The 20,971-nt window shown below is 47.1% G+C and overlaps 1 protein-coding gene across 8 annotated transcripts in view; it reads left to right on the forward strand.

Annotated features, from left to right (window-relative positions):
• The window catches only part of LCA5L (lebercilin LCA5 like), a 48,023-nt gene extending 27,421 nt beyond the window's left edge, over positions 1 to 20,602 (forward strand). For 5 of the 8 annotated variants that reach the window (XM_019839369.3, XM_045036598.1, XM_023238723.2 and 2 more), the window contains 4 exons: positions 11,685 to 11,766; positions 13,911 to 14,014; positions 14,192 to 14,309; positions 19,894 to 20,602. In XM_019839369.3, the coding sequence (XP_019694928.3) occupies positions 11,685 to 11,766; positions 13,911 to 14,014; positions 14,192 to 14,309; positions 19,894 to 20,582 (993 nt within the window). In that variant the 3' untranslated portion in view covers positions 20,583 to 20,602. Of the gene's footprint in view, positions 1 to 8,400; positions 8,750 to 11,684; positions 11,767 to 13,910; positions 14,015 to 14,191; positions 14,310 to 17,329; positions 18,044 to 19,893 lie in introns of those variants that run through there. The other 3 variants (XM_045036600.1, XR_006584782.1, XM_045036601.1) reach the window with 3 other exon arrangements.
• Positions 20,603 to 20,971: the final 369 nt, after the last annotated feature.

Consider the following 20,971-nt stretch of genomic DNA (forward strand, 5'->3'; position numbering starts at 1 on the left):
AAGGAAGACAGAGGAAACAGGAAGAATTTAAAAACAGGAGGAATAAAGGAGCACCTGGGTGGCTCAGTCAGTTAAGCATCTGGCTCAGGTCATGATCTTGCAGTTCCTGAGTTCGAGCCCCGTGTTGGGCTCTATGCTGATAGCTCAGAGCCTGGAGCCTGCTTTGGATTCTGTGTCTCCCTCACTCTGCCCCTCTCTCTGCCCCTCCCCTGCTTGTGCTCTGTCTCTCTCAAAATTAAAGAAACATTTAAAAAATTTAAAAAACATATGACTTCACTCATATGAGGACTTTAAGAGACAAAACAGATGAACATAAGGGAAGGGAAACAAAAATAATATAAAAACACGGAAGGGGACAAAACAAAACATGGAGAACAAACAGGGTTGCTGGAGGGGTTGTGGGAGGGGGGATGGGCTAAATGGGTAAGGGGCATTAAGGAATCTACTGAAATCATTGCTTCACTATATACTAATTTGGATGTAAATTTTAAAAAGTAAAAAATAAAGTTAAATTAAAAAACAGAAGGAATACAAATATATCCACATTTTTATTTATGTTTTTAAAAGAAAAGGAATAGTGGAGTAACAACGGAAGTAGGGAGATAACAGATCAGAAGGGGTGATTGTAGAACCTAGATTTCCTTGAATATCTTTTTTTTTTTTTAACATTTATTTTTGAGAGAGAGAGAGAGCAAAGGAAGGGCAGAGAGAGAGGGAGACAGAGGATCCAATGTGGGCTCTGCCCTTTCAGCACAGAGCCCAATGCAGGGCTTGAACTCACAAACTGTGAAATCATGAACTGAGCCAAAGTCAGATGCTTAACTGACTGAGCCACCCAGGTGCCTCTCCTTGAATATCTTTTTGGTAGATTTTATTTTAGAACCATATCAAATTGTGGAATCACCAAATGGTTTGCATAATTATGAAGCAGAATGAAATGCAAAAGGAAAAATGGAAAAGCATTCCCTAAAAATCAAAAATCAAATGAAAACAACCCACTGTAAATTCCAGTGGCAGCGAAATTGTCAGAGACACCATTCCAAGAGACTTAAAACATGTTAATTTCACCGCATGTGCCTAGTGAAATACGTTCTTGATTATAGTGTGGGCATGGTTATTTTGAAGCTGTTGTGTTTATCCTATGGGATGAAACACACGATGAATTATGTTGGTGTCATTGAGAACTAGGATTTGGGGATGGAAGAAAGAAAATACAGAAGTAAGATGAGGTCAATAAAAATCCTGTAGTCCTGGGGGACCACCTGGGGGGCTCAGTTGGTTAAGCATCTGACTCCTGATTTCGGCTTGGGTCACAATTTCACGGTTTGTGGATTTAAGCCCAATGTTGGGCTCTGCACTGACAATGCGAAGCCTGCTTGGGATTTCTGTCTCCCTCTCTCCCTGCCCCTCCACTGCTCAATCTCTCTCCCAAAATAAATAAATAAACATTTTTTAAAAATCCTATAGTCTTGTTTGTGACCTGAAGTGAAAGTATGCATTTATGATATAATTTATCTTTAAAAATAAATAGGGGTGCCTGGGTAGCTCAGCTGATGAAGAGTCCAACTTCGGCTCAGGTCATGATCTCATGGTTTGTAGGTTCGAGCCCCACGTCGGGCTCTGTGATGACAGCTCAGAGCCTGGAGCCTGCTTTGTTGGGATTCTGTGTCTCCCTCCCTCTGCCCCTCCCCCACTCATGCTCTGTCTCTGTCTCTGTCTCAAAAATAAATGTTTTTTTTTTTTTTTTAATTTAAAAATAAATACAATGGGGCGCCTGGCTGGCTCAGTTTTTGGTAGAGCGTGTGACTCTTGATTTCAGGGTTGTAAGTTTGAGTCCCATGGTGGATGTAGAGATTACTTAAAAATAAAATCTAAAAAAGAAAGAAGGCCCTCCCCAGAACTAAATCTGCCAGCCTGCCAGCACCTTGATCTTGGCCTTCCCAGCCTCCAGAACTAAAAATAAATACATATATTCTAATGTGACCAGCCCATTAACATTGAATAGCCCTAGTGCCCAGATTATGGTCTTCAAATTCCATACCACACTAAAAAGAATCAAGGCACCTTAAAAAAAAAAAAAAAAACTCAGGTCTGGAACATGAAATATACTGCATGAGCCTGGGACATACTGTCCTACAAAAGCAAGGAAACTACAGAGAACTAATAGTGTAACATCGGGAGCCACCTAAGATTGGTTCTTATTGGCCAAAGGTGGGGTAATCTGAGGATCAGTGAAGTAACTCCGTGGGTTGAATCCCATCAAATATATAGACATCCAAACGTCCATAATGATACTTTAAAAAACAAAACAAAACACCTCAGTGATTAGTCACCTTTAGAGAATACTAAGATCCCAGCACACTATTTCGAAGACTGGTAAATAAAGGCAAAGAAACAATTCTTTCTACCTTTCCTATTCTCAGAGGGACCAAATAGTTTGTGAGGAGGGAAGAGCCTCCTTATAAGAGCATTCCAATTACTGAAAAAGGAAGGAGAGGATTAGAGTACCACTGTTTTGGAAGTCCCAGTGAGTTAGCGGATCCAAGTTGTCGGTGGCTTATAGCATGACAAGAGAAGCCATCAGACACTATGTACTTGCTAACTGACGTACACACCACCGCCTACAGTGGGTTCTTGCCCAAAAAATCATACCCAGGTGTGATCCAATATTTGTTTTTAAGATTATTTTTCTTAAGTCATCTCTACACCCAGCACGGGGCTGGAACTCACAACCCCGAGATCAAGAGTTGCACACTCTACCAACTGAGCCAGCCAGGCACCCGGTGGTCAAACATTTAGATCGAAAAGAAATATACGGGCAGCGGAACACGGTAATACCTCAGGGATGCAGTCAGCAACATCAGGCCATCTGAAACTCTACAGCACAAACAACCCAGTTTCTATAGCAAACAAATAGCGAATCAAAGCAAAAGAGATGAGGGAGGAATTTATAGAGTAAAAGAGATTATGAGAAACCCTCAACAACTAAAAAAAAAAAAAAAACAACCCAGTTCAAAAATGGGCAAAGGACTTAAGCATTTCTCCAAAGAAGAACTACAAATGGCCAATAAGCATGTGAAAAGGGGCGCCTGGGTGGCGCAGTCGGTTGAGCGTCCGACTTCAGCCAGGTCACGATCTCGCGGTCCGTGAGTTCGAGCCCCGCGTCGGGCTCTGGGCTGATGGCTCAGAGCCTGGAGCCTGTTTCTGATTCTGTGTCTCCCTCTCTCTCTGCCCCTCCCCCGTTCATGCTCTGTCTCTCTCTGTCCCCCAAAAAAAAATAAATAAACGTTGAAAAAAATTAAAAAAAAAAATAAGCATGTGAAAAGATGCTCAACTGAATGCTGGGAAAATGCAAATCAAAACTGTGAGGAAATACCACCTCACAGTCATTAGGATGGCTACTATAAAATAATAATAAAGAAAGAAAGAAAGAAAAGAAAGAAAGAAAGAAAGAAAGAAAAGAAAGAAAGAAAGAAAAAGAAAAGAAGGAAAGAAGAAAAGTATTGAGAAGAATGTGGAAAAATTGGAACCCTTGGGCACCACTGGTGGGAATGTAAAATGCTACAGCCACTATAGAAAACAGTATGGAGGTTCCTCAAAAAATGAAAAATGTGTATGATCCCACAATTCCACTAGGTCTATACCCAAGAGAATGGAAAGCAGGGTCTTGAAGAGATATTTGTCCCCCCACATTCACAGCAGCATTATTTACAATCGCTAAAATGTGGAAGCTACCCGAGTGACCGTCAACAGAGGAGTGGAGAAATATAATGTGTGTGTATATACACACACACACATGAAGTATTATTCAGCTTTAAAAAGGAAGGAAATTCTGACACCTGCTACAACATGGATGAACCTCCAGAACATTATGCTAAATGAAATAAGCCAGTCACAAAAAGACGAGTCCTGTGTTATTCTAGTTTATAGTCAAAATCATAATGACAGAGTGTAGTGGTGGTTGCCAGGAGCTGGGAGAAGGAAAATGGGAGTCAGTGTTTCATGGGGATAGAGTTTCAGTTTAAATAAAAGTTCCGGGGAGATAAAAAAAAAAAAAAAGTTCTGGAGGTGATCAGTGGGTATGGTTGCATGACAGTGTACTTAATGCCACTGACCTGGGCACTTAAAACGATTGAAATGGTGAATTTTATGTCCTGTGCATTTTACCACAATAAAAAAAAATAGAAAGAAAACCCACTAGATTGTACAATTTGAAAGGGAAAATTACATGGTACCTGAATAATATCAAGAAAGCTGTATACAAACAAGGTTTCTTAAAGACTAAGAGACCTATTAATCTCAATGTTTTGGACCTTGTTTGGATTCTGATTCAAGCAAACTTAAAAAAAAAAATTATAGGACAGGGGCCTCTGGGTGGCTCAGTCGGTTGAGCGTCCAACTTCAGCTCAGGTCATTATCTCCTGGTTTGTGAATTTGAGACCTGCACGGAGCTTCCTGCTGTCAGCACGGAGTCCTCTCCACTCTGTTCCCCTCTCTCTTTGCCCCTCCCCCACTCATACTCTGTCTCTCTCTCTCTCTCTCTCTCTCAAAAATAAATAAACACTTTATGGGGCGCCTGAGTGGCTCAGTCAGTTGGGCATCTGACTTCGGCTCAGATCATGATCTCAGAGTGCATGAGTTTGAGCCCGTCGTCAGGCTCTGTGCCTACAGCTCAGAGCCTGGAGCCTGCTTCGGATTCCATCTCTCTCTTACCCTCCCCTGCTCGTGCTCTGTCTCTCTCTCTCAGAAATAAATAAACATTTAAAAAATAATAAATAGATGAAATATTTAAAAATTATTAGACAGTTGGAAAAATGTGAAACAAACTGGATGTTTATATTAAGGGATTATTATTATTTTTTTTTTTGGTAGGTGAAATGTTCATACTGTGGTTAGGTTTTAAAAGGGATGCCGTTGTCTCCTATAAATACATAGTGAAATACAGATTAAATTTATGCTGTCTAGGATTTGCCTCAAAATAATTCATAGCTGGGGAACGGGATCAGAGGGCGGTGTGTAGAGAGAGACAGGGTAGGAGTTGTTCATTAGTGAAGCTGGTTCACTGGTTCATGGAGATTCACTGTACTATTTTCTCTACATTTGTGTATGTTTGACATTTTTTATAATAAAATCCCTTCAAAGGGGAAAATAAGAAAAGTTACATATTTTATGCCCTAAAGAGTTGAACCAGGTCAAGAAGACGAGCTAAACACACGCTTTTCATCTCTTCCTGCCACAACCCCATGGAAATGACGCACAACATATTTTAAAGCAATAACCCATAACCCCAGAAAGGACACCATGATCGTACCAGAACTTCCAAAGAATTTCTGGAAGATAAAAAGATCAAAAACAATGTTTCGGATTGATCGAGAAACCAGACACCAATAATCACAACCTAAATAACAGTGCAAAAAAATTGCTGGTGACTTAACAGGAACAGGGAGAGAAACCCCAAGCTCAGAATCAATACAAGTGGACAGTAGGAGCGAAGCCTTGGGGCAGCTGTCTTCACATTTGGTTGAAACCATGGTCCTCAAACGTGGCCACACGTTGATCTGGGGAGCTTTGAACACTCCACTGCCCTAGCCACACCCATATCCGTGAAATCAGAATCTCCCGGTGTGGGTGCCTTACACCAGATTCACCAGCAGATAGACAGGGACTCTGGTTTGGCCTGAGAAGGACCTTGTTCGCTCTGGCCTCAATTGTTGGTGATGACAGACTCTCTGTAACTTCCCTCCTATCAGAACCCCACAGAAGTGATCAGTGAAGGACAGAAAGTGGACCCACAGAAGCAAAGAGCTGGGGAAAGTCACCAGCCAACAGTAGAGATTTGGGGACATTTGTTGAAGACAGAAAACAGGTGGAAGCATCTCTATGGGTGTCACAGAGCAGAAGAAGCCACAGCATGAGGTGCTTGGAGAAGCATTTGCCCCGGGGAACACAGGAGCAAGAGACACTTGAGCACAGGGGACTGGGTCATCAATCTCACCTGACTGCCCTCTCAACAGGACTCACAGCATCAGAGTCCAGCATTTTCCATCAGGCAGAAAGGCTGTGAATGAAAGACTTGAGAAGAAATGGGGCTGGGACACCTGGGGTAAATGCCAGTATCCCAGGTAATGCCCTTCCAAGGGGAAATTCTGGAATATGGGAGGCACTTAGTCAAATGACTCCCCTCAGAGTGAAACCTGGCAGTCGGCAAGTCCCACTGATTTACCCAGAGCCAGCCTTTCCATTCAGGAAAGAAGCCTAACTACAGAAATGAATGTCCACACAAAACAGTAGGTTAGGAAAATAATCCAGCCTCCAGCATCGTGCAGAAAGAACAAGAATGACAAGCAGACCAGCACACCCTGTAGGCTTAGTTTAATATGCAGAATAGACAATAGTGTGTGCCCATAAAATAAGAATGTTACGAAAATGGGAAAAAAATCAGAAAACAGTAAGTGGAAATTTAAAAAGATAATTCCATCATACAAAATTCAGTAAAAGAGCTGGCAGATAAGGAAAATCTAGGGATATTGAGGAAATCTCCCCAAAACAGAGCCAGAAGACAGATGAAAAACACATGAAGGAAAAGAAGATACCGAGGGAGTGTGCTATACAAAAGAATTTAAAACAATCCACTGGATCATTTCCCATAATGCAAATCATTCAACCCATGGCCTATCACCTATAGTTTCTTCCTCATTCAGGATATACTCCTACCCCCTTACAGTCCTGTTTCAGCAGGAAAAATAAGATAGACTTTTATACTTCATGGTCATCCCGGGTACTGACCCAAGGAATAAAGGGATGGAACCTTTAAGAATGTGTTAGTAACCTGACTGTTCCAATCACTATGGCTGCATAAGATATTACTCCACAACTTAGTGGCTTAAGAAATGACAATACTAGGGCGCCTGGGTGGCTTAGTTGGTGAAGCGTCCGACTTTGGCTCAGGTCATGATCTTGCGGTTTATGAGTTCGAGCCCTGTGTTGGGCTCTGTGCTGACAGCTCAGAGTCTGGAGTCTGCTTCCGATTCTGTGTCTCCCTCTCTCTGCCCCTTCCCTGTTCATGCTCTGTTAAACGTTAAAAAATTAAAAAAGAAATGACAATACTGGGGGGCACCTGGGTGGCTCAGTCAGTTAAGCATCTAACTCTTAATCTCAGCTCAGGTGTTGATCTTGGGGTGCTGGCTTCAAGCCCTACACTGGGTTCTGTGCTAGGCATGAAGCCTACTTCAAAAAAAGAAGAAGAAAAAAAAGAAATGACAATATTAATTTTGCTCACGAATCCACAATCTGGCAGGGCTTGCCAGGGTTAGCCCATCTCCGCCACTCTCGACATCAACTAAAGTGGTTCAAAGGCTGGGGCTGGAGTGCTCTAAAGTCTCGCACGTATGTCTGCAGTTGGTGTCAACCAACAGCTGAGACGGCAACTGGGGTGTTGACCAGAACCGCCCACATGTGGCCTCCCCATGTGGTGTGGGCTTCCTCACAACATGGCAGCCAGGTTCCAAGGAGCAGAGTGGGGAGATACAGACAAAAAGGGAACCAATCACACAGCATCTCTTCCACCCCATTCCCTTTGTCAAGGTGGCACCATGGGAGGAGCAATAGATTCTACCTCTTCATGGGGAGTCACAAGTTTCCGGAAGAGCATATGGGACCGGAAATACTGCTGAAGCAATTCTGAGAAAATGCAATCTGCCACATTAACATAAATCACTAGCACCTGACCTTGGGAAGGCACGGTCCCAAAGATCAAAGTTTCTGTTTTGGTACTCTGAAACTCATTTTCGAAGTCATCCAACACCAATTCTAGACACTGCTCTCTTTCCAGAAAATGGGCCAAAGTAAAGGGATAAATATCAGTCCTCCACGGCTCCCAAATAAGGTACTGCAACTCTACCCTACATCCAGGCTACAAGCTCACCCCTGCCAAAGTGGCACTGTCTGTGTAGACATTGTTTTCTGTCTTTTGGAAGCCATCTGCCCTGCTCTTTTAACATGGTTCCCCACCATGACCCAACCTCCACCGAACTCTGACCTGATAACCTTGGAGCTGGTGAGTCCTCTTTCCTATGAATATTCCACAAACATGCCATGAGCATTCCTACATGTGGATTTTTCTTATTGTTTTTTTTTTTTAATGTTTATTTATTGCACACCAGCAGAAGGGCAGACAGAGAGAATTCCAAGCAGGTTCCACACTGTCAGCGCAGAGCCCTGTTGGGGCTCGAACTCATGAACCGCGAGATCATGACCTGAACCAAAATCAAGAGTCAGACGCTTACCCGACCGAGCCACCCAGGCGCCCCAGTATTTTTTCTCTTGATTAACTGACTGACCTCAACTACACAAGTATCCTGGATTGTGTTCTGAACCTGTTGTCTTTGATCTTGGACCCAGGTCTGTGGACAGCATCCAGACTTGAACCTTCGTTCCAGGCCTGAGGGAGGACTGTCCTTCCCTTTTGCCCCCAGCCAGCCCTGCACCTGTCACCTGTCAGTCAGCATTTCTTATCTGCCTTCTTCCTGCTCTCTGCTGCTGATGCACATGCTAGACCCTCCAAGGAACCAGCCTGAATCAAAATAAGTAACTGGATTTTCCAGACGATCAACGCTTGCCCCTCTAAACATCAAAATCTTTCTTGTCTTAACCAGTGGGGGGTAAAAAAAAAAAACTTTCTAAGATGTTCTACACTATATTCTTCTTAAACATAATATCCAGGAGTGCCTGGGTGGCTCAGTCGGTTGAGTGTCCGACTTCACCTCAGGTCATGATCTCACAGTTCGTGAGTTCAAGCCCCATGTCAGGTTCTGTGCTGACAGCTCAGAGCCTGGAGCCTGTTTCAGATTCTGTGTCTCCCTCTCTCTGACCCTCCCCATTCATGCTCTGTCTCTCTCTCTCTGTCAAAAATAAACATTTTAAAAAATTTAAAAAAACAATATCCAGAATAAACTTGGCCACCTTCAGGTAATAAACTGTCACCATTACCGTTCTTTCTTGCTAAATGAGGTGTTATCACAAGAAAAGAAAAAGAGAAATATACTGATATTTTTGCTCCTAGAAACTTAAATTCTAGAAAAGGCTAATATTCTCATATTGTATCCATTTATGTACCTCTGATAATAAATTAATTTTTTAATTTTTTTAATGTTTATTTCTTTTTGAGAGGGAGAGAGAGACAGCGTGCGAGCAGGGGAGGAGCAGAGAGAGAGGGAAACACAGAATCGGAAGAAGGCTCCAGGCTCTGAGCTGTCAGCACAGAGCCCGCCGCGGGGCTCGAACCCACGAACTGCGAGATCATGACCTGAGCCGAAGTCAGACACTTAACCGACTGAGCCACCCAGGTGCCCCGATAGTAAATTAATTTTATGATTAAAATAAGTACAGGGGCGCCTGGGTGGCTCAGTCGCTTAAGGGTTGGACTTCGGCTCAGGTCATAATCTCATGGGTCCGTGAGATTGAGCCCCAAGTCAGGCTCCGCACATCAGTGCAGAGATTCTCTTGGGACTCTCTCTCTCCCTCTCTCTCTCTCTCTCTGTTTCTCTCTCTGCCCCTCCCTCACTTATGCACTCGTGCTCCATCAAAATAAATAAACATTAAAAATGAAATCAGTACAAAACCTGCCCATTCCAACTCAGATGTGCACAAATATGTAACATTTTTAGTTTCCATAAGTGACCCATACTTCCTTATGAGCCCCGTTCCCACAAGTTGGAGGTGGGGATAGGGATGCACACGGAGACTAGGCAGAAGCTTGTCTCAGTCTGTTCTAATCAAAACTGGCCCCATTTTAGGTTGTCTCTGAGACTTGCAGCGTCTCTTGGTGGAGACAGCATCTAGCGTTAAGAGGGGGTGCACACCCATTACCCTGTTGGTAAAAGGAGAAAGAGTCCCCTGACCCTCTGGAACCTCTTGCCCTCGTCTGAGGAGTGACTGGTCCTAACTAGTGGGGTGCCCGGGACCTGTGTGGCAGGTACTGAACGTGGCCGGTGACGCTCATGGCCTCTGCTCCGTAGGTCAAATCTCGGCCATCTTCGCTTGTTGTCTGTCGATGCCAATGCCTTGAGGTGCCATCGGATCCTTGGCTCGACGGTCGGTCCCAGAGCCTGTGCTGTGGGATCACCTGGGTCAGTAACGTTGAAGACTCGGAAGCAGGCTCCCTGGCTCTCGCTCTTCCCTCTGCTCCCGTCCCCTCTCTGGGTCTCACTCCTTGTGCAAGTGAGTGAAGTGCTCTCTTTGGCCCTTTGCCTGGATGGCGTGTCTGCCCTTTCAACTTACCACTGGCAATGCATTACTACTCTGGCTCCACGCTGAAGGGGGGCTTGACCGCGGGCTTTGAATGTCCCAGGCCACACCAAGGCCTCCTGCGCTGAGACTTTTCCAAACCTCAGAGTTGTTTCTTCACCTTCCTAATATCCCTGAGGGGCAGGGAGCCCAGAACCCCATCTGATTTCTCTCTCTCTCTCCCTTCCTCCTATCTCTACCCTCCTTCTCTGGGCCCCTTCCTCTGACCCTTTCTGTCTAACCATACAGAAGACAGCCTTAACTCATATATACCCACTCCGTTTTTGTGTTTTTAAAGGGATGGGGGAGAGGGGCAGAGGGAGAGAGTCCTAAGCAGGCCCCAAACTCAGGGCAGAGCCCGACACGGGGCTCGATCTCACGACCCTGGGATCATGACCTGAGCTGAAATCAAGAGTCGGATGCTTAATTGGCTGAGGCACCCAGGCACCAGTGCCCACTCCTTTTGACTGTGGCTTTGACTAAAACTCAGTGGTCTTGAGTCTAACAGGCTGGCCTCTTGGTGCATGTGTAAGAGGAGTGTTTGGTGCTTAATGAAATCTTTTTTTTTTCCCTCAACAAGCCAGGATTTCAAAACTTTTGTCAAGACTTTAAAAAAAAGTTTTTAATGTTTATTAATTTTTGAGAGAAACAGAGCATGAGCAGGGGAGGGGCAGAAAGAGAGGGGAGACACAGAATCTGAAACAGGCTCCAGGCTCCGAGCTGTCAGCACAGAGCCCGACGCGGGGCTTGAACTCACGAGCCGTGAGATCATGACCTGAGCCGAAGTTGGGCGCTTAACTGACGGAGCCACACAGCACCCCTGTTTTGCCAAGACTTTAGAAAGTCAATCCTGACATTTAAAGCTGAACAGTGATGCCTTTGTTCTAGGCTTTACCCACCCTGCACTCGTACTGTCGAAACACAGGCCTGTCTCGTCAAACCTGGTGGCACGTGGGAATGTTCTACCACACCGTGCAGTCACGTGGCCACCAGAGATCTGCAGCACTGAGCACTGGAAATATGGGCAGTGCCACGGGGGACTGAACGGTGCATTTCATTTTAATTAGTTTAGACCACAGCGTGGCTAGTGGCTGTCCTGGACCACGAGAAAAGCCAGCAAACTTCACGGCGCAGACCCGGGGGGACAGAACCTGCAGTGAGGGCAGCTGGCTTGCAAACCCCTCAGCAGTACTGTCCCCGTCACAATGGTTTGTTGCTCTGTTAAAAGGTACTTTTTGGTGTCAGGGATGATCTAGAAGGATATGGCCTATTTCTGTTCCTGCCAGTATCTACAGAGTTTATTCAAAGAATGCTGAGCTTGCTCAACGTGTTTTATAGAAGAAATCCAGGCTGCTAAAAGCAAGTATTTATAGAGAGATTGGTATTGTGGTTCTCTTTAGGAGAAGGACCGAGAGCTTGAAATCAGGAACATCTATGCGAATCGGATACTTAAAAATTTACATGACAAAGATTATCCGACAGGTACGCTTTATTTTTGCTCAAAATCTACTTGTAAGTATGTAGTCCTATGTTCCTACTTTGTATCACGGAAATAATGGGTATTTTAAAAACATCAGTTTATTAGGCATTGAAACATTTTGTGATTCCAGAAGAACAAGGAGCTGCGATATGGGGGAACAGGTAGGAGGGACTGCACGTGCTCCCTGGTCCTCCCAGCCTCTGCTCAGTCCGCGTGCCCTTTCTGCAGGCGGAGTGAGGGCCACCTTCCAGCCTGGAGGAGCATGTCTGGCAGACAGCGAACTTTCCAAGCGCATCTCTTAGTGTGTGGCTTGTTTTTTTTAAATATATATAGATAATATATATTTTATATAATTGTAGTATATATAATTATATATTTATATATAATATATATTATATGATTATAATTATATATTATATAATTATAATATATATTATATAATATATATTTTTAATGTTTATATGTATTTATGTAAATTAATTTATAATTTATTTTAATATATTTATTTTGTATTTTATATTTATTTATTAAAAAAATTTTTTTTTCAATGTTTATTTATTTTTGGGACAGAGAGAGACAGAGCATGAATGGGGGAGGGGCAGAGAGAGAGGGAGTCACAGAATCGGAAACAGGCTCCAGGCTCTGAGCCATCAGCCCAGAGCCCAAAGCGGGGCTCGAACTCACGGACCGCGAGATCGTGACCTGGCTGAAGTCGGACGCTTAACCGACTGCGCCACCCAGGAGCCCCTATATTTTATATTTATACATTTGTATATATTTATATGTATTAAATATATATATATTTTATATTTTATATATATATATATTTTAGAGAGACAGACCAAGCAGGGGAGGGGCAGAGAGCGGGGGGGGGGGGGGGGGGGAGAGAGAGAGAGAAAGAGAGAATCCCAAGCAGGCTCCGCACTGCCAGCACAGGGCCTCATGTGGGGCTCAATCCCATGAACCATGAAATCATGACCTGAGCTGAAACCGAGTCAGACATTCAACTGACTGAGCCTCCCAGATGCCCCAAAATGCACCCATTTTAAGTGTGCAATTCAGCAGGTTTTGACCATAGTCAGTGCAGAACCTCTCCCTGCTCAGGCCACCCACGCGCCCCCTGCCATCACGAGTCCCTGTCCTTGTCCCTGGGACAACCACTGATTTATTTCCCTTGTCACAGCAGCTTCGTTTACCTGTTCTCAAGTTTCCCGCAGGTGGGATCACACAGCACGTGCTATTCGGTCGGCTTCTCGTGTCCAGCCTAATACTTCGGAGACTTACCCATGCTGCTGCTGCCATCATCCGTGTGTCCCTCTTCATTGCTGAGTAGTACTTTTCCTTCAAGATGGGGTGTACTTATTCCCCCCACCCCCCCCACTGCCACCCCCCAGATCTGCCAGCATCAGGCTTGGCTCAGAAGAGGTACAATAGAAACACCCTGTTTTGGTAGAAAAAGTCACTACGTGCTCACTTTTAAAGGCAGTAATTTCAGGGGCACCGGGGTGGCTCCGCTGGTTAAGCACCTGACTCTTGATCTCAGCTCAGGTCGCCATCTCAAGGTCATGAGTTCAAGCCCTGCACTGGGCTCCATCCTGGGTGTGGAGCCTGCTTTAAATAAATACATAAATAAAGGCAACAACCTTGACATTTTCTCGCCTTCCTTTGTTTGCTTCTGCTGTGTAATCCAGAACAGCCAGCAGAGATGATCGTACCAGCCATGGGGCCATTTAGATGGGATAACACTTTGAGGAAAGTGAGGTATAGATTTAGCGGTGGACGATCTAACCGCTGGTTACCAAGAGCACTGACGCAGGACGTCCCTGTGATTCACTCCCTCACGACTGTGTGTCTGTGGCGGGGACAGCGTGTCCTCCCAGAGCAACGTGGACCTAGCCTAAAGCCTCCTCGCTCTGGAGCCTAACACTGTGATTCGCGCAACCTTGGTGGCCCCAAAACGAGACAAAACAGGCAAAATGACAGGGAAGAAAGGAAACTGGCAAATGTTAAATACATATTGGAAGAAAAAAATTGTAATATCTGGTATACTTTGTTTTACACAACAAATGTGTTATTTTCTCTGTAAACTCAATATTGCACCCACATGTAAAATATGTTCCTTACATATAATGTACCTGTTCTGCAGTTTCTTCAACAAAATCCGTACAAGCAGACAGAAGTTTTTTGTTTACAAGCATGAAACACCAGGAAACCCAAAAATCAGAAGATGTTCCATCTTTGACAACTAAGGTACAACAAATTTGAATTCTTGCAGTGTCTATTTACAAAAATAGACTATGAACAGTCTCTTACTCTACACAGAAAGTATTCGTATTCAGTGAATAAAATACAATTGAAAACTATCTGTACCCCCCCAAAATTTTTTTTTTTTTTTTTTTTTTTTTTTGCTGCTTTCCTAAATTATAGGGTAAAAAGACAACTGGAAACATTGGTCATAAAGAAAAATCCACCGGAATGACCTGTGCGGTTCCTCCCTGTATCAGCAAACTACCAAACCAAGAGGAGTCCAAGAAAAAATACGAAGGTAATTTTAACTGCTTTTAAAAGTGTCCTTTACTCTTACCTGATCTTTTTAAAGTGTGAATTACTGTGTGTGTGTGCGTGTGTGTGTGTGTGAAAGTACACATAAAACACATACATACAGGGGTGCCTGGGTGGCTGTCAGTTGAGCATCTGACTTCATTCAGCTCAGGTCATGATCTTGCGGTTTGTGAGTTCGAGGCCCACATCGGGCTCGCTGCTGTCAGCCTGTCAGTGCAAAGCCTGCTTAGGATCCTCTGTCCCCCTCTCTCTGCCCCTCCCCTGCGTGCACCTTCCCAAAAATTAGGGGGGGAAAATCATACAACATAAAGAATTATTATGAAATGAACACCTATGTGGCCATTCTCCTGCTTAAGAACTAGGTCATTTGGGGGCACCTGGGCATCTCCGTTGGTCGAGCATCCAACTCCTGATTTCAGCTACGGTCATGATCCTGGGGTCGTGGGATGGAGCCCCACGTCGGGGTCCGTGCTGAGCGTGGAGCCTGGTGAGATTCTTTCTCTCTCTCCCCTTCTGCCACCCTCCCCTACTCGCTCTCTCCAAAATAAAAAAAAAAAATTTTTTTTTTAATTTAAAAAGAGCTAGGACGTTAGTGTTGCCCAGAACATGCGTGGGCCCTTCCTAAGCACTTCCCCGCCCCCCCACCCACCAGAAAACAACCAACATCTTCAGTTTGCTGCCGGTCACTCCCTTGCCGTTCCTCCCCATGTCCTGTCCTCGTACACATCTTTAAACAGTATGTTCCATTCTGACAAACTGAGTAGCAAACCCAAACCCCGCTGCGTAGAGGGCAACGCTCCCGTTAACAAAGACTTGACGTGAAGACTCCAGGAGGAGGTGCACAGACTGGCTTCAGCCTCCCAGGATGCTCCTCCGGGAGCACCGAGGAGGCCATGCAGCTCCCTGGGAGGCTGGGGAGCACCGGAGCCGTGGCGTCTATACTCCGGGACAGGGCCAGTCCGAATTCCCTGTGCTAAGATCAGCACACTCACCTCCAGCTCCTGGGGGGTGGAATGAGAGTCCCCAGCCGACCCAGGCTGCCACTCACGATGGAGAGGGCAGCACCTTCATTGAGCCACGGGCAGGACAGGCCAAGGACATCGGGGGCCCGGGAGCTTTGCAGAGCAGGGATCCCGGTGACACCAGCCCTCGATGCTTCAGCCTCTTTGCGTCCGGGCTGGTCGCCCTCTGCCTCTGGCGCGCAGCTATAGTGCTGGGACCTCCCTTCCCCTGCAGGCTCCTGTCACCCCCTCCTCTGCTAGGTCTTGTTCTTAAACCGCGTCCTCCTCCTCCTTGGCCAGTGCCATCATCTCTGAGAGCCACATCTTGGGAATGGGTGCATGTGGGGGAAATGTGTTTACCTTCACCTGGAGATGTGATTCTGCCCTCGTACCTGATTAATAACTGGCTAGAAAGAAACTTCTAGGCTGGAGATGATCTCCCTCCAGAATTTTAAAGGCACTGCCCCACTGCGTGCATGCCACATTATTGCCGCAGGGGAATGCGGAGTCCCTCACAGCCGTGTGAGCACAATCGCCGTGAGAGAACTGTCCCCCAGGGCCCCGGGTCACCTGCTCCCCCTCGGCAGAGTGGGGGGCTTTAGGAGAGGCTCTGGAGGGGCCACACCTTTGGTGTGGGGCCAGACTGGCTTTAGAATGTTTCTTTTCCTTTTTTTTTTTTTTTTTTAAATGTTTATTTGAGAGAGAGAGAGAAACAGAGACAGCATGATTGGGAGAGGGGCAGAGAGAGAGGGAGACACAGAATCCAAAACAGGTTCCAGGCCGAGGTGTCAGCACAGAGCCTGACGCGAGGCTCAAGTTCACGAACTGTGAGATCATGACCTGAGCTGAAGTCGGATGCTTGACTGACTGAGCCACCCAGGAGCCCCTAGAACACGTTTCAATAACACAAAGGCTTGGCACGACTCACCTGTAAAGCCACCGTGTCTGGTGCAGTGGGCAGAAGCCAACAACTCCATTTTCACTTCCTCCTGGGGTCACTGGTCTAAGTTTTCCGCTTGTCCTTTAGTCCGTTTGTAATTCGTATTCTGCTAGAAACTTCATCCGTTCATTTGATGGATGTTCATTGAACATATACTGTGCCCTGGGTACTGCCCTGGGCACTGGGGGTACAGCGATGAAGACAAACCGCCCTGCCCGCACATGTGTCCGCTCCAGCGCAGACAGACAGACATTGGGTAAAACAGGTAAGGTGTGCAGTAGGTCGAGGGCGTGAAGTGAGGGTGGGAAGACAAGTGGAACAGAGGAGGCTAGGGAAGGGCAGCTGCGGTGGGGCGGGGGGAAGGGGCCAGCCACGCGGACCCCCGAGAAGAGCATTCCAGGCCAAGACCCCATGGCCCGGAGGACAGATGTCATGGGGTGGGGGTGGGGGGAGCCGAAGAGACGGGAGGGGAGGCCAGATGTGGTGCAGCTTTGTAGCGTGCTGGGCACACGGGCCTTCTCTCCGGGGGGGGCGATGGGGAGCCGTGCCAGGATTCGAGTCAAGGAGGGACCAGACCTGCCTCTGTGGGCTGCCGTGCAGCCGGGAGGAGCCTCCCACCCCGGCCAGGAGGGAAGGTGACAGACCAGGGTTGGGAACAGCAGAGGCACAAAATGAGCAGTCTCCCCCAACTCGTTCACATCTGCATCAAGTATACAGTGCACAGCTAACAGTCATTTAGAATTAACTAGAGTCTGCTGGCTTCTTCCCTCACCACGAATTCTTAAAACAACTTCTCTTGCTAGAATTCCTAGTTCCCTGGATTAAAATGAATAATTTTTTTTCTGTGTGTTCATGCGAGAAAATCCTCCAACTCTGTGCATGCATGCCACTGTCCCTATTGTCCCTCCCAAATGGGCGGCCGGTCAGTAATCAGGTGGTGGGGCAGCCCGTCCTCGGGAGGCAGAGGGCAGGGCCTCCTGAGTGCCCGGAGATGGACCGGGGAAGTTCACCTTCAAGTGGCTTTTTCATTAACAACACACTGTGAACGTCCTTCCCCGTCAGCTCACGTGTACGCAGCCCATTCTCTGTAACCACCGCCTGGAACCCTCTCGACGGCACGTGCTATGGTTTCTGTAACCGTGACCCCTCGACAGACACCTGGGACGCTTCGCCATTACCAAACCGTGCCACAGTACACATCCTGGGTGTGTGTTTATCGCATTCGGTCCTAGAAGCGAACTTGTTGACCATGTCGCCATCCAGAAAACGCTGTACCATTGACACACCCACCAATGGGGACCCGGAAGTTCCAATTTCCCTGTATTCTCACCGAACCTGGAAATCACTTGCCCATTTGGATGGGTAAAAAAACGCTCTCGTTGTTTTAACTGGTACCACACCCAGCTGGTAATGATGAACATCCGCTGATAATTTCTTAGCAAATGTTACTTCTTCTTTCATAATTTGGGTTCATAAATCTATTTACCCGGTATGTTCTAGGAAAGCCAAGCATTTCAGGCTCGTTATCGGCACCTTCCCCTGTGTTCTAATGTTGGATGCGTTTGGTTTCTCACCTCTCGTTGTCCCTTTCATGTGCCTGTCGGGAGATGTCAGTAAGTGTGCTACACGTGCCACCTTGAAATAGAAACCGACTGGATTTAAACATCACCAAACAGGGGTGCCCGGGTGGCTCAGTCGGTCTGATCTCACAGTTTGTGGGTTCGAGCCCCACATCGGGCTCTGTGCTGATGGCTCAGAGCCTGAACCTGCTTCGGATTCTGTGTCTCCCTCTCTCTCTGTCTCTCTGCCCCTCCCCGCTCGTGCTCTGTCTCTCTCTTGCTCTCTCTCAAAAATAAATAAACATTAAAAATTTTTTTACAAAAAGAAAAGAAAAGGTTAACGGTGCCTACGGCTTGCTGGAAGAACCCGGGGTGAGGTTTTTGCTCTCTTCTTTATACCGTATACTTTCCTGGGTGGCTTAAACTGTTCTCCAGGAGGATATACTATCTTTATAACCAGGAACATAACAGCTTTGGGGCCGCTGTTTAGTAAAAACTGGCAATGACCCCGAGAGACTGAAGATGCAAATGGCCAGACCGCAGACAAAAATAGAAGCCGACCCACAGGCTGCAGCAGGCCGGCCCCGGAAACCCTTTCCCGCCGGGCAGGTACAATCCGCAGCCCAGGACGCCAGCCGGCTGGACGTCACACGGCACCTCTAGGAACGACCCAGGTGGCCAAGCGAGGGCTTCCCTAACCGCTGGCCCAGAATGGCCAGGATTCGATGGATAACCTGCCGCCTCCCTGGTTTTTGGTTCTTCTGTCGCCTTGGCGGCAACCGGACAAAGGCGAATCCGTACCCCCTGATCAATCGATCGCTGAGGGGGCCCCACTGCCAGCTGCCCGCGGCTCTTCCAGGCCTATCGCCCCCATCAGGGCCTGCCTGCAGCCCTTCCTTTTCTCCGGCCGAAGCTTTCCTACTCCCCTGCCTGCCTTTGGGTCTCTGCCAAAGTGCAGGTGACGCGGCTGACTACCTCGCGGTGGCAAATTCATTTAGTCCCACAACTTGAACGGTTCTGTTAAGCCAAAGGGGACCATGAGGACAACCTATGAGGAAAAGGTTATGGCACTGGGGGGTCTACTGGCAGTGGGGTGAGGGAAAGAGACAAGCATGTCTCCGGCTTCTGGCTTGGGGTTCTGACCGTGAGCTGATGCCATCCGTGGAGTCAGTAAAGGGAAGGGACACACGGGAGAGGTATGTGTCAGCGTCTTTGGGAGACAGGAAGCACACGTGGTGGGACGGACGGAGGAGGGTTAGAAGATTCTGGAGGCGCAGGATAGGCCAGGGGAGACCAGCCGCGGATGGGGAGGCACCCCGGGGCCGGGAACAGCTGGAGCCATCACCCTGAGCCTCAAGGTGCAAAGGGAGAAAATTGGACAGAACCACTAAACGAGAGTATGGTGGCAGGAAGAGCTCAGTCCGTTTCGGCTCCGCCCGGGGCCTACAGGAAGATTCCATTTTCCACCTGCCCTTCAGTCTCCTGCCAGTGCCTCCCATGAGCCCAACCCAGCAGGAAGCCAGAGCACGTGAGAGGTGGATGCAGGTGCATCCATAAGAGCCATTCTATGGGGATGTAGGGAAGCTCCGTGGGGGCAGGTGGGGAATAGTTAGCCCACACAGCATGGGGGTGATGAGTTCCATCTTGAAATTGTCCACTCTGAGGATCCCACAGGGTCTCCAGGTGGGTATGTCTCACAAGCAAGTCAACCTGGTGGTGTAGAAACTAAAAGAAAGATCTCAGTTGCAGAACTCTATGTGAGAGTCATCTAAATATAAGAATTTTAGAATGGGGACCTCTCCCTGAGAAAGGGTGAGGTATCGGGGCACCTGGGCGGTTCAGTCAGTTGAACGTCCGACTTCAGCTCAGGTCACATTCTCACGGTCCGTGAGTTCGAGCCCCGTGTCGGGCTCTGTGCTGACAGCTCAGAGCCTGGAGCCTGCTTCGGATTCTGTGTCTCCCTGTCTGCACCGCCCCCCCCCATACTCTGTCTCTCTCTCTCTCAAAAATAATAACTACACATTTAAAATAATAACGATCACTAAACAGACTATTTTTCACATACAGATTTATCAAAGGAAGAGGACCATTTGGAAGTACGAGCACCTCCAGAGGACCCTGAGAGACAAAGGGAGAAAAAAGAAGATCAAGAGAAGAAAACCACTTTAGTGCCCAAAGAACAAGTGCCACCAAAGAGAATTCAAGAGACTCACCCTGACAGGGAGGACACGCGGGAAGACGACGCAGTGAAGGAAGAGTTCAGAAGTCTGCGAGTCAGTGACGCGGGTGAGGGGCCCAAGAAAAACGCAGCTGCGAATGTCAAAATACCCTTCCGGCAGAGAAAGCATTACTTGTTCACGGAAGCCACCGAGAACCTGCACCTGGGCCTGCCCGCGTCAGGGGGGCCGGCCGGCGCAGGCAAGGCCCACGGGCTCGCGGAGGGACCGAAACCAGAACGTTCTGTGAGCGGGTACGAACCCTCTTTTGCCAAGTCTTCCCGACCCAAAGCAAAAGACACCTTCAGTGAGAAGAAAAGCAGTCTCATGGAGGAACTGTTCGGGTCAGGCTGTGCCTTTAAACATGACCCGACCAGCACGGCTGCCCCCAGGGGGGCCGAGGAGACTGCAGAAGGCATGGCGCACCATCCGCCTCCCGGTCAGGCCTCGGCCAGCAATGCTTTTGGAGATTCTAAAGTAACTGTGGTAAACTCCAAGTCGTCTTCGCCCACCGAAGAGAAAAGGAAAATAATTATTTAAATAGAAGCCTTATCCTAACATTCTGATTTGATATTCTCATTCTTACTTGCCTTCCATCTTACAACGTTAGCGTGTGTGTGTGTGTGTGTGTGTGTGTGTGTGTGTGTGTGTGTTGTAGTACTTAGACTGACTGGATAAGTAAGGTTTTGTTTTATTATAATCTAATTCTAAAAATCCAGGGGCACCTGGGTGGCTCAGTTGGTTAAGCGTCTGACTCCTGATTTCGGCTCAGGTCATGATCTCATGGTTTGTGGGTTCATGCCCCGCGTCAGGCATCTCGCTAACAGTGCAGAGCCTGCTTGGGATTCTCTGTCTCCCTTCCTCTGCCGCTTCCCTGTTCCTGCCCTTTCTTTCAAATAAACACTTAAAAATAAATAAATAAATAAATA

This window comes from Felis catus, chromosome C2 (assembly GCF_018350175.1).
Source record: "Felis catus isolate Fca126 chromosome C2, F.catus_Fca126_mat1.0, whole genome shotgun sequence".
Taxonomy (NCBI): Eukaryota; Metazoa; Chordata; class Mammalia; order Carnivora; family Felidae; genus Felis; species Felis catus.